At 45.4% G+C, this 13,204-nt stretch overlaps 2 protein-coding genes across 3 annotated transcripts in view; both read left to right on the top strand.

Annotated features, from left to right (window-relative positions):
• On the top strand, positions 1-9,609 carry ECH1 (enoyl-CoA hydratase 1). Of its 2 annotated transcripts, XM_042439116.1 has the most exons (11): positions 4-101; positions 1,525-1,671; positions 2,086-2,281; positions 2,712-2,800; positions 3,840-3,964; positions 4,045-4,093; positions 6,111-6,175; positions 6,363-6,433; positions 6,543-6,614; positions 8,094-8,244; positions 9,150-9,609. In XM_042439116.1, the coding sequence occupies exons 3-11, from the start codon at positions 2,127-2,129 to the stop codon at positions 9,252-9,254; spliced, it is 882 nt and encodes a 293-aa protein (XP_042295050.1). In that variant the 5' UTR covers positions 4-101; positions 1,525-1,671; positions 2,086-2,126; the 3' UTR covers positions 9,255-9,609. The 2 variants fall into 2 exon arrangements, with proteins under 2 accessions (XP_042295049.1, XP_042295050.1); XM_042439115.1 differs by lacking the exon at positions 1,525-1,671 and having other exon boundaries at positions 1-101.
• Positions 9,610-9,833: 224 nt separating this feature from the next.
• The window catches only part of LOC121915165 (galectin-4-like), a 12,502-nt gene continuing 9,131 nt past the window's right edge, over positions 9,834-13,204 (top strand). Inside the window, exon 1 of the mRNA XM_042439113.1 lies at positions 9,834-11,552. The gene's annotated coding sequence lies outside the window, so the exon portion shown is untranslated. The remainder of the gene's footprint in view (positions 11,553-13,204) is intronic.

Genomic DNA, 13,204 nt, shown 5'->3' with positions numbered 1-13,204 from the left:
GGGGCGGGGTTTCTGGCTCCTTCCATCCCAGCTGCGCCTTGTTGTTCAGTCGGTCATGGCCGGGGTCGGAGGCGTCGTCGTGCGGGGGCTGCTCCAGAAAAGTGAGTCGGGCTGGAAAGGGCCCTTGGGACTACAACTCCCAGCATCCCAAGGGAGCGAGGGAGGGGATAAACAGGTATGTTTCCTTGCTGGGGGATGCTGGGAGTTGTAGTCCAAAGGGGCCATCCCCAATTCAAGTTTTAAACATATGTTTAAAACTTGAATTAGGGAATGGCCCCTTTGGACTACAACTCCCAGTATCCCCCAGCAAGGGGAAGGGAAATAAACAGGTCTTATACACATACACACACACACACACCCTTTTTAAAATCCTGAATTGCCCCTTTGGACTGCAACTCCCAGCATCCCCCAGGAAGACTGGAGGGAGGAGGGGGAAATAAACAGGTCTTTTATTTATGCACAATCACACATTGATATACATACAGTATATATATATATATATATATCTCCCAGTATCCCCCAGGAGGTCTTTTATGATACTGTACTTTGAGCCGCTTTCTGCTGCCTCTTCCTCCATCTCATATTGTTTTGTGAGCCGTCTTGGGTCCCTTTCGGGGAGAAAGGTGGCATAGAAATTGAATTAAATATAGATACCTATACTGTAGGCCCTCTCCATAGGCCAGGATTTGAACCCTGCTCCCCAGAGTCCTAGTCCAGTGCTCAAACCACTACACCACACTTCAGAATAATTGTTAACTTAGTTTTGTGGCTCTGTTTTTACCGACAAGACGGCTGTGGGATTTTCTGTCTCCTGTGGCGAAATAGCACTTTTGTACTGTGTACCTTGGCTTGAGCGCATGGGAGAAAAACATGATGAACCAATCCTATCTGATCAGAAACATACCTTAGAGCCGGACACTTGGTGTATCGCATGTCCAAAGTTCACCAGAGGTACTGAAGTGTCAGGGATGGGAATTTGATTAATATCTTGGAAGGGTGCAAGGATGTGAGCCCTTCTGGATGATGTGGTGGATGGATAAAAGAGGAGAGCATTAACATATTGTTTGTTGAGGGGTCACTATGCGTTGTGTATTGGTTTGAGTGATGCTTCCCAAACTTTGTTCTTCCAGGTATTCAACTCCCAGAAGCCCCTGTCTCTTAGCCAGAAGTCAGGAACCAAACCATTTGGAGGACCAAAGTTTGGGAAACATTGGACTGCGGCTTTGGAGACCAGGGTTTGACTCCCCACTTAGCCATGGCAGCTCACTAGGGCAAGTCACACTCTCTCCACCTCAGAGGAAGGCAAAGGCAACCCCCCTGTGAACAAAGGTGCGCCAACAACAGACAACTCCCAGAGTCCTCAACCATGGCCAATGGCAGATCTTAAGGGTGAAGAGACACTGGGCCTTCTCACACTCCTGGTCACATTGTTAAGAGTGTGAACGCATCTGAGTTTTGCAAATGCAATTGGGAAAAGGGAAAACAGAATTACAGAGCAGTGGCTCTCAACCTTTGGTCCTTCAGGTGTTTCAGACTTCAACTCCCAGAAGCCTTTGCTTAGTTTGCCCAACAAGAATTTTGAGAGCAGAAATCCAAAATCTCTGGAGCACCAAAGTGTGAGGAGCGCTGTCACGGAGGTTGAAGGAACCCTGTGAGTCATCTAATCCAACTGTAAGTAAAGCTGCTCTTAGCGCAGACCAGTCGTCATCCCCAAACTTTGGTCCTCCAGGTGTTTTGGACTTCAGCTCCCAGAAGCCCCAGCCAGCTTGGCCACCAGTCAGGAATTCTGGGAGATGAAGTCCCAAACATCTGAAGGACCCAGGTTTGGGAAGCAGTGGAGGATCAAAGTTTGGGAAACACTGGTTAGAAGATACTGAGCTGGGCCTCACGCAATATAATACAGATTTTAAGATTTCAAACTGGACGCTTTCCCTGGAGGTGCTAAGGGTTGAAGAACCTTTATCATGCATCACATATATTCCACAACTGAGTCACAGACCTTTCTCCGAAGGATTCAAGTTACTTGCTATTCGAGGTTGGGAAGGTTGCTCACTGCTTCTAAAATTACACTTTCCCCTTCCCCAGATCTCTTGGTCCGCGCTGTTCCCTGCCGTACTTTAAGGATAATGCCATCGCAGGAGCAGCAACAGCAGCAACAGGAAAAGCGCAATGCTGTGGACACCTATGAGACCCTGAAGTTGGAGCGAGTGCGTGAGAAAGTCTTGCATGTAGAGCTCAACCGGCCAGAGAAAAGGAACGCAATGAACGCTGCCTTCTGGAGGTAACATATATGGCAGTCATGGAACATGAAGAGTGAGTTTGTTTGAGTCGGGAAAAGATGTGGGTGGTGTGAGAAGTTACAGGGATGGAGGAAGGCATGACACAACATGTATTTGTTGCGGGTGGAGACATGTATTTTCATTATGCAGTAATGAGTTGGGGTTTGGGGTTAATTTTTTGACTAGATTTATGCATGAGTATATGCAATATTTACTGGCTATAGCAGCAACTCTATGGGGTTTGACAGATGTTGCAGGGGAGGGCATGGAATTCTGTGCATGCAGAGTGTCACACTCCATACAGCTGTATAGGATTTTGGCCTATGTTTCAGTGTTAGCCAAGTGACTTTCCCCCTTCCCATGCTCCAAATGGGTGAGAGATTCTCCCAGTCCACCTGAACCCCCCTCTCTTTCTTTTCTGCTTTGCCACAGAGAGATGGTGGAGTGTTTCAACAAGGTCTCTCAGGACTCTGAATGCCATGCAGTGGTGATATCTGGCGCTGGGAAAATCTTCACATCAGGTAGGTGAGACGAAGCAGGGAGGACAGGAAAGGTCTTTTTCTAGTTGTTCCACAGACAAACTTCTGCCACAGCTTCTGTCTCACTACCCCAGAACTCATCATTTTGCTGTAACAGCCTGTGGCCATTCATTCGCTGGTGGAACATGGGATTAGAGATCTGTCTGCTATTTCCTCATTGCCAAGCCTTGGCCAATGACATCGTCTGCTGACATCCAAAGGATCTTGGCAAATGATATTACAGTATCAGTCTGTGTCTGGCAGTGGGAACCTAATCAGATCCATCTCCAGTCCCCATGTTCTACTAGCCACTTAATAGAGGGGCAGTCATCACAGGAAAATGGTGAGTCCAGGGGGAAGTTTGATCATTGCAAAAGGAGGAAGAGAACATCAACCTCTGCAATGACCAAAAAAAGGACAGAATCGGTGAATATCATCTAGGCTAAATCTGAGTAATGTTGACAGATTTCTCTCTCGGACACACAGAGTCTGGAAAAGTCCCAAAACTATGGAACGACCTTCCAGAAGAGATCCGTTTTATTACTACCTTAGATGCCTTTAAGAAGGCAGTAAAGACGGATCTCTTCTGGTAGGCCTTTCCACCTTGGTTCCTGTGATGGATCTCCCATCCGATTTAAATGGTCCACTCCACTTGATCATAATAGATTAGAATTTTAACTGTGAATTTTATTAATTTAAGATGGGGAGGTTCAGGGGATTTATTTAGCTATTATTGATTTATTGTGTTTTATCCTTGCTCTCCTGTATTTTATCTTTGTTATAATCCCACCTCAATCCCCAGGGACAGGTGGGAAAATATAAATAATAAAGTGTTGTTGTTGTTAATATTATTATTATTATTATTATTATCATCATCATCATCATCATCATCCTCCTCCTCCTTTAGGGGAAATTTGTAGGGCAGTTTTACTGTATTTCCCTGCCCCGATTACTTGTGTCCAGGAATGACTCAGACCAGGGTTCAAATCTTGCTCAGTCATAAAATACCTCTCTTGCCATAATAATTCCTGCTCTCCTGCAGGCATCGACCTGATGGAGATGGGCAGCATTTTTGTGATGGTGGACGGAGACGACACGGCCCGGAAGGCTTGGAACATCCGCAAGAAGATCCGGGAGTATCAGGAGACCTTCACTGTTTTGGAGAAGGTGGGGAAGGAGTTGGATGCCATGACTGGGAAGCCAAGGCAGCAGTCCCTCCAGGACTTACTTCTTTTTCTACATTTTAGTGTACGAAGCCTGTCATTGCTGCCATCCATGGGGCCTGCATCGGAGGAGGTAAGCCCTGGAACTTCACTCAGCTGTCTTCCTAACTTTGAGGCCCACCCCACAGCTCCCCCTTTGTTTGGGGTATAACTATGATATGGGTAGCCAATGGTGTCATTCAAATAAGTAGAAGTTGCTTCTCTATTCTTGTTTTTTTTGTGCAAAAACGTGTATTTATGAAAATGTGTCCCATCAGCCTCCCTTCACCTGGGGATGTTTGTTCCCTCCCTGTCAGGATCCCAGGAGTCAACAGTGTTGGTGTTCCCCAGCTCCACATCTGGACTGTGTTTGCTCCAGATTTGAAGCCTAGTCTTCCAGACTCCCAGTCTAACCAGTACACCACACTGGCTCTGTCCAAGAAAGGAGAACAAGGAGCTGCCTATTTAAGAAGGGAGCAAACTGGCAGAAAGGGAAGCAGTTGCTTCTCCTCCAAAATGTCAGCTCTCAAGGGATGCATACGATGGAGGAGAGACCACAGGAGTTCTGCCAACTGGAATTATTAACCAGCCTCTCTAGAAGATCCCACTCCCAACCAGCCTATATGTTGTCATGGCATTGTTATGTACCTTCAAGTCAACTTTGACTTAAGACCACATTATCTATCCAACAGTTTTCTTGGCAGGATTTCTTCGAATGAGGCGAGCCATTGACGTTCTCTGAGGCTGAGAAAGTATGACTTGCTTAAGGTCACTCTCGGTTTCTGTGGCTGGGGGAAGATTTGAACCTTGGTCTCCCAGAGCCTCTAGTCCAATACTCAAGCCACATCACCACACTGGTTCCAAAAAATATGGCACTCCTATTCTAGGGTTTTCTTGGCAAGATTTATTTGGAAAGGGGTTTCCATTGCCTTCCTCTAGGACAGTGTGGCTTCTCCAAATTTAGCAGTGGATTTCCATAGCTGGGCAGGGATTTGAACCCTGGTCTCCCAAAGTTTGACACCTCTTTAACTGTGATGAATATATCCTACAGAATCCTGGGAGATATAAGCACTCTTTGGTAGGGAAGGCTAAAGACTTTGTTTATAAGGCCAAATTGCAGGATTCCATAGGCTGGAGCTACATCACTTAAAGTGGTATCAAACTGCATTTTTCTACAATGTAGATGCACTCCTAGTCCAGCACTTAAACCACTAGACCACACAAACCTGAATTACTCACTTTTTTGACTGAGGTCACCTGCTTAACTGCACATTTCTTTAAATATTCCCATTTGTAATACTGAAGATACCCTGCCTTGTGTGAATCCAGGCAGTGGTCTTACAGGGGGATGAACAGGCAGGTCCTTTCCCCATGGACTGGCAAATCTTTGGGGCTTGGCTCTTTCCCCCTTCTCTCTTCTTGGAACAGACTCTCTAACCCCAGAGGGCAGTGTTGCTGTACTTAAGTCATGCCAAACAAACCTTTGGCTCTGCACATTTCCAGTACATCACTGCCTTTCCTTTTTCATGAGTGATAGGTCTGGCGTCTTGAAAGCAGATGGAAAATATACCTTGCTTCTAGCTAAGCAGGGCTGGAGCCAGTCAGTACCCGGATGGGAATCTCCACATATCTTGGTCCAGGAGGTGATAAATGCCTTGCTAGATTGGTTTTATTTGTACTCCATCCTGAGATATTCAGATAAAGTGGGAGATATAAATATATGAATAAATATGTCACCACGAGTTCCACAATGGAAGGAAGACATTTAGGATGTAAATATACAGATTGAATCTCCCTTATCTGAAATTTGAAATACTTCAAAATTATGGCTGTGATAGTGGACCCTGATGTTTCATTGTGAACAAACTTGGCTTCGTGCATAAAATTGCTACCAATATTGTGTATAAAAGTACCTTCAGGCTATGTATATAAGGTTTATATGAAACATAAGTACCATGCGTAGACTTGGGTTCCATCTCCAAGATATCTCACTATGCATATACGAATATTCCAAAACCCAAACACATCTGCTCCCAAGCATTTCAGATAAGGGAGACTCAACCTGTATTAAAATCTGAGCAGCACTATTGAATCTTTTTTTCCTTTTGCAGGGATGAATCTCATCTCAGCCTGCGATATCCGCTACTGTACCCAGGATACCTGGTTCCAAATTAAGGTGTGTGATTTTGAGGAGGGACCCAAATACCTTTCTTCCCTTGGGAAGGTTTGCCTGGCTTGGTAGCCTTAGTTATCTGCCTCTCCTCCCACTGGCATAGATTGTTGTTTCCATTCAAGAGCTGTTTCATTTTCCTTTCCTGTCATTTCATATATATATATATACCTCTTTCTACCTTTTACCCCAGGAGGTGGACATAGGGATGGCAGCGGACGTTGGCGTTCTACAGCGGTTACCTCGCATCATTGGAAATCAGAGGTTGGTGCTTGGTTAAGTTTCATCTTCTATGGGCAAGTGGACTTACAGACACCTTTCCTCTTTATTGAAAACGTATCCTGAGCCTATTGATTTTTTGCTCCCTTCCCAGCCTGGTGAATGAGCTGACTTTCACGGCCCGGAAAATGATGGCTCCAGAGGCCGAGAGCAGCGGTTTGGTCAGGTATTTGCGCCTCTAAAGGCTTCATTTCCCCGTTCTTAATTGCACCGGCTGATAATAATGCTTCCTCCTGAGTCATAGCCCTCTCTGCAAGAGGTTGTTCTTGTTCCTTTTTGTGGCTACTGCCAGCAACGGAAAAGGCAAATTCACTAATTAAAATTACTAGGAGATAGGATGTAAATTTGAACAGCAAATAACAGGCATCCTGCTGGTGAGTTAAGATGGCATTTGTTGGACTTATGCCACCTCAACTCATTTCTTTGGTCATTGTGGAATCGCCAGCCCAGCTTGTCAGGAGGACAGCCATTTCTGTGTTGTTTGTTCAACAGGGTTGCATCCAGCTATTTTTCAATAGCTGGATGTGCTGAAAGGATGTCATCTGCTGGGATCTGCCAGGGACCCCCGGATAGCCTGGCTGATGCCTGTTGCATGGAGTTCAGCCACAGGAAAATAGCTGGCCACATCTTCACTGGTTCCCTTGCTCTCAGACAAAACAGAAATGTCCTTCTTAGAGGAGTCTGTATGTCTTTCAAAGTGTATTGGGGGGAAGAATAGCATTAGGAGATGGCGCTCCAGATGCCATCTACATGATATACATATGTGTCTGAATGCCGGTTCCCTGCCAGTACTGTATAAATGTGTGTTGCAGCCACACCTTGAGTCCGGTTTGAGTAGCCCTCAGAGAGAAAACATGGGGGAAAGGTAATGAAAATGATCCCAGAGTTGTATTACTTTCCCTCTGAGGAAAGAGTAGAACATTTGGGTATCTTTCTCTTATGGGAAATGACCAAGGGAAACAGTTGTTCATCTGAACATGATGTAATTTATACATTTGTTGTTGCAAACTTGAAAAGGCCCCCATCTCAGATGGCTTTGTATAAGATAGACAATTCCAGCCATAGTGGTTAAACAGGATTTTTGGTGACTGTTGGTTGTATCTGTTTATTTCATTTTTAAAAATGTCAGATGAAGAAGTGTGCAGTCCACAAAACCTTATGCTAATACTTCGTTAAGTCTTTTAAGCTTCCACAAGACTCTAAGGGTGCATCTACACTGTAAAAATAATGCGGATCAACACCACTTTATCTGCCATGGCATCATCCTACAGAATCCTGGGACTTGTAATTCTGTGAGGCACCAGCACGTTTTGGCAGAGAAGCCTAAAGACCTGGTAAAGCTACAAATCCCAGGATTCCATAGGATGAATCTATAGCACTTGATGTGGTATCAAACATCATTACTTCTACAATGTAGATGTACCATTAGTTTCTATAAATAAAATATCCTTTCTTTTCTCTTCTGTCTCTCCTCCCTCACCCCAAGAAAAACAAAACTAGTATTAATTTTACTATTGTTTGATCTGGCAAAACAGCTTCAAGTGTTTGTTTTTTACCCCACCTTCTTAACTCCCTTCTGCCATGAGATGGTGTCATCCATAATATCAGAAATGGCTTTGACCATTGCAAACCTATTTTCCCCCAGCCGTGTGTTTCAAGACAAGGAGGCCATGATGCAGAGTGCCTTCGACCTGGCTGTTGAGATTGCGAGCAAGAGCCCAGTTGCCGTGCAAGGCTCCAAAGTCAACCTTGTGTACTCCAGAGACCATCCTGTGGCTGAAGGCCTGAAGTATATGGTGAGTGAGTTGGCATGCACAGTGCTGGGCATCTCCATCTCATGGAACCGGACCTGGAAAATGTTGAGGATTGCCCCTGCCAGTCAGGGAAGCTGGTGACAAACTGGATCAATTCTGTATAAAGCATCTCCTTGCAATTCACGAACAGGTTTCTCCCTCGCTCCTGTTCTGCTGCTAAGACAAAGTCCAGTTGCATTTGCTTCTGCTAGTGCTGATTCCAAAAGAAAATCAATGAGATGAAAACAATTTGTATGATATGCTCAAAGGGAATGTGCAAACAGATCTGGTTAAATTCTAAGCTCTGTCTTGCATTTGGTCTAGTTGTGACTGGCATAAATTTCCTAATGTACGACAAGCTGGTTTGCAGTCAATGAGAGGACTCTGATTATAAAGGTGATGGGAAATTTCACATAGGTAAAGTTCCGTCTCTTGATCTTAAGAACTTGCCTTTTTTTTTGGAAGACCTTTTCCACCCCCAAATTGAAATCTGACACATTGGTTGAGATCCTGCATGGCTGAGTTCTGCATGCAGGACTGTCATGCCTGTCATCCCCCCCTTGGACTCGCCATAGTAGTGCAATAGCCCCCCAAACAGCCATTCTGCTGCTGGTGGCTGGTGGGGAAGATTGGAGAAGCACCTGTCTGTGTTCCCATAACCAGATACAAAGCAGGGATGTCTTCCACTGAGCTCCACTGAGGGCCCTGGAAAAAATCAACAGATGCTTGTTATCACTGCGTCTGGCAGTGGGAACACAGCCAGGCACTCCTCCAATCCATGCACTCTCCATCAGCCACTGAATAGTTGTGGCAGGGTGGCTTTCACAGCGCAATGGTGAGTCCGAGGGCAGAGGGTCACTTCATATGCTTTCTGCCCCCATTGACTCCTGTCTTCTTCCATCCTTCAGGCCACATGGAACATGAGCATGCTGCAGACAGAGGACCTCATCAAGTCTGCCCAAGCCGCCATGGAAAAAAAGACCCCCAAGCAGATTACATACGCCAAGCTTTAAGTGCATTCTCCTGTGTTTGGTGGAGACGGCTGACCCTCATCCCAAGGGCTTGGGTCAGCCTGCCATGTGGGCCAGACTGGACTCCAAGCCCATGCTTAAGAAACGGTAACCAGTGCCTTGCCAACAGCAGCCCAGCTGTGTGTTTCTTTGTAGCAATTGGGCTTTTAACTGAAAGCTGGAAGTGGTTGGGGTAGTTTAATGTTTGGGGGTGGGTGACAGGAGGGCAAAATCCTGTTCTTGGAAAATTTGGCAATTTGCAACAGAAGTAAAATAAATGTTAAGCACGCACAACAGTTTGTAGAAAGGAGAGAAGATTTATTGAACAAATTAAAGTCTATTTTAATGACCTTCTAAAGTGAGTTGTCTTGATCCTTTGTTGTAGAATGCAAAGATATAGCTGTGTTACTCTGTAGAATCTGTATGTAGAGAGATCTTGAAGCACCTTTGAGACTAACTGAAAGAAAGAAGTTCATAGACTTAAGTCTGCTTCCTCAGATGCATCTGGTAGAGATGCATTTCCACCAAATGCATCTGAGGAAGTAGCCTAAAGACTATGAAAGCTCATGCTGCCAACTTCTTTCTTTCAGTTAGTCTCAAAGGTGCTTCAAGATCTCTACATATTGGTTCTCTGTTGTTTTGCTTAGTTAATATTGCTGTTATTTAAAAAATACTTCAAGCAGTTGACACAAAAGGAAATAAACACAAGCACAAAAACAAAAATTAAGAACCAAACCAAACAGGCTGTTCTAAGCAGGATTATCCACAGAGGTTTTGGAATGGGGGGAAATCGAACCCGTGTTGTTTCACTCTTAGTGCATCAGATTAAATTGAGTGGGCAACTGCATTGGGTCGGGGACACTGCCCTTGTGGACTGTAAACCAACCCCCCACAAGCCTTACCAATCATCCCCAAACCTTGTAATACCCTCAAGTATCTCCATTTGCCTCTGCAGTCTCTCTCAAAGTGGCAAAAGGCAGTGACGTTGTGTCCCATGCGGTCACCATTTTGAGAGGGACTTCAGAGGAGAATGGAGAGGGCTCTAGGTTGCTTGTGCAGGAGTGGTGAGGATATTTTTGCATGTTTTCGCACAGTTGGGAGGTGAGCTTTCTGGGGCAAAAATTAACCAGAGAATCCTGTGGAAAATTTGGGGAGGTTGGGAGGCTTTGGGCGACTGGCGATCGGAGGTCCACCGTGTCCCCAAAATGGACATGCCTCACAGCCTGAAGCCAATGCTTCTGGCCCTTTTGCATGAAGGCGGCCTGGGCATTTCCCGTCAAAAGGGTCTTGAGTTGCCAGGCTTAAAATTCATTGGCACAGCTTCTGCACCCATCATGCAGCATTCAGCGAGCCTCCTAATCTTTGTGCCCATCAGAACCAAGCTGGCTTCTGAACCTTAGTAAATAACCTCCAAGCATTTTTTTAAAGCCCCATCCCAGTTCTGGAGCCACTCGGGCGGACGCCAGCCCAGAGTTGGTTGCTAACAGATTGAAATCGGCAGGTAATGGGGCTGTTGATAAGCAAAGCTTAGCAAACAGCCATAAAGATCGAGCTGTTAAGGGCAAAGGGTAGTTTTCTTCTGGTCACGGCTTCTTGGCTGGGAGATGGGAGGAGAGATCAGGGCTTTGGTTGAGAGCCAGGGCATAGCAGTCACTTTTTTATTAGAAATCCATGAATCCTCCAGATAGCATGGCTGTGAGGAGCTGTAGTCCAAAGAAAGTAACTTTTCCAAACCAGTGGGAACCTGCATTTCAAATATCATTTGCATTTTCTAGAGTACAGCTGGACATACATGTGTTTTTAATCCCTAGATCTGTACTTCTGAAGTTTCTAGAGCTTATGTCTGTGAAATATTAAAACTAAAATCCTATGTTACCTGTTACATAAATCTGTATATAGCTACATAACAGAGATGCTAAAAATCCTTTATAGAATTGTGAAGATGTGTAAACAGGTCGCTGTCAAAAGTGCCTGATGTGCATCAGGATCAATGCAGTGTGCATAAAGACCGAGACACATCAGTCCCATTGTGCATTGGTTACTTTGCTGGGCCTGTTATGTGGTGACATAACCGGCCCTGTACCGGATATGGACTTTATACAACTGCACAGTTTTAATTCCTGCATGCAAAAGTCATCAGCAACTTTCTGACCTATGTTTGCAAGAGGAAAAAATGCACATTCTGAAACCACAGTATGATTATTTTTGGAAGTGACCATGGCAAAATGGCTAGAAGATGGCATTGCCTGAGTATCCAATGACTGCTTTTTGAGTCAAAGGACAAAGTCAACAAGGGGACAGGTGAGCAGACTCTTTTCTTATTGCAATAATTGTTTGCTTGTTTTAATTTTTACTAGTTATACTTCTGCCCTATCTTTCTTCCAAAGAGCTCAAGGTGCATGGTTCGCTTCTAACCAGTTTGTTCTCACTACAAGTTTGTGAGATATAGGCCAGGCTGAGCAGAGGTGCAGCCGAATTCACCCCGTGGGTGTCAGTGCTAACTGGGACTTAGATCTGGATTTTTCAAATCTTAGTCTAGAGTTCCAACTACCACAACACTGTAATGTGAACAGAAAGAGAAGGACACTTCCTGCTCAGGACTGAACATGGGAGAACTCTGTGGCTGTTTATGAAGGCATGCATCTCTCCACACATCCATGTATGTGCCCACGCATCCTGCTTCTGACAAAGATGGAGCCACCTTTCATCTCAGGTATGCCCTCTCTCTTCCCTTCCTGTGCCATCTCCCTGCTTCCTCCACTCAGCCACAGGGGCCAGAGTCCAACTGGCAGGGCGTTGTCTCTGTTGGTAAGACTAATGCATCCTTTGTCCGTTTCGCGCACCTTCTCTTCCTCCTCCGCTGCCCCACGCAATGCCCTCTGCCCCAAAGATGCCCAACCCTCACCAGGACAAGCTGGTTTCCATGGAAGCCCATCGCCTCACCCAGTAAGGTGCCCCCATTCCACAACCCATGGGTTTGTTTGCTGACAATTTAGCTCAGCTGCCCGGCCCAGCGTTGGCAAACAGCACACCCACCAATTACCTCCATCACCCAACCCACCCCCTGCCTTGTGGGAAGCAGCTTTAGGACGTTACCTGTTTCCGACAGGATCTTCTACACACCTGTACACACAAACACACACACACCTCACACACACCTCAGAGATGGTTGTCCCTACTGGGCTGGCCTGGGAGGAGGTTTTAAGGGTTTGTTCAGCAAAGGTCTTTCTGTTCACATGACAGAGAGAGCTTGGATTCAGAGTTTGACGAATGGTAGAGCCCAGGCCAGGACTGTGGGATATACTGCATATACTGTACCTGACTATAAGTAAAAAAAAAATTATGTCCAAAAATGGATCCTAAAATCCCGGGTCGACTTATATTATTTATATATGGGTCAATACAGCAATAGATGGTGGAGAAGAGTACTGAAGATACCACGAAGAGCCAAAAAGACAAACCAAAGGGTCCTAGAGCAGATCAAGCCTGAAGTCTCCCTGGAAGCCAAGATGATCAAACTGAGGCTGTCGTACTTTGGCCACATTGTGAGAATGCACAACTCACTGGAAAAACAATAATGCTAGGAAAGGTGGAGGGAAGTAGAAAGAGAGGAAAGCCGCATACTAGAATGGATGGACTCTGATTAAGGAGGTCACAGGTATGAATTTGCAGGAACTAAGCAAAGCAGTGGAGAGCAAGTAATCTTGGAGATGTCTCATCCACAAGGTTGCCATGGGTCGAAATTGACCCGAGGGCAGTTAACAACAACAAAAACTCATTGGAAAAGAGAATAATACTGCTGAGAAAGATCCTGAAAGAAGCACTGCCCAATGTGCCTTGGCACTGATTTCTGAAAGAGCCGCCTGGATCTCTCTCCTCACCAAACACCCCATTTAACACACTTCCTTTCCTTTTCAGTCTGATGTTTACATTTTCTCCTCCAGTGATACCAG

This window comes from Sceloporus undulatus, chromosome 9 (genome assembly GCF_019175285.1).
Source record: "Sceloporus undulatus isolate JIND9_A2432 ecotype Alabama chromosome 9, SceUnd_v1.1, whole genome shotgun sequence".
NCBI classification, from domain to species: domain Eukaryota; kingdom Metazoa; phylum Chordata; class Lepidosauria; order Squamata; family Phrynosomatidae; genus Sceloporus; species Sceloporus undulatus.
The sequence above is the reverse complement of the archived record's forward strand: the minus strand, read 5'-3'. Positions and strand labels throughout refer to the sequence as shown.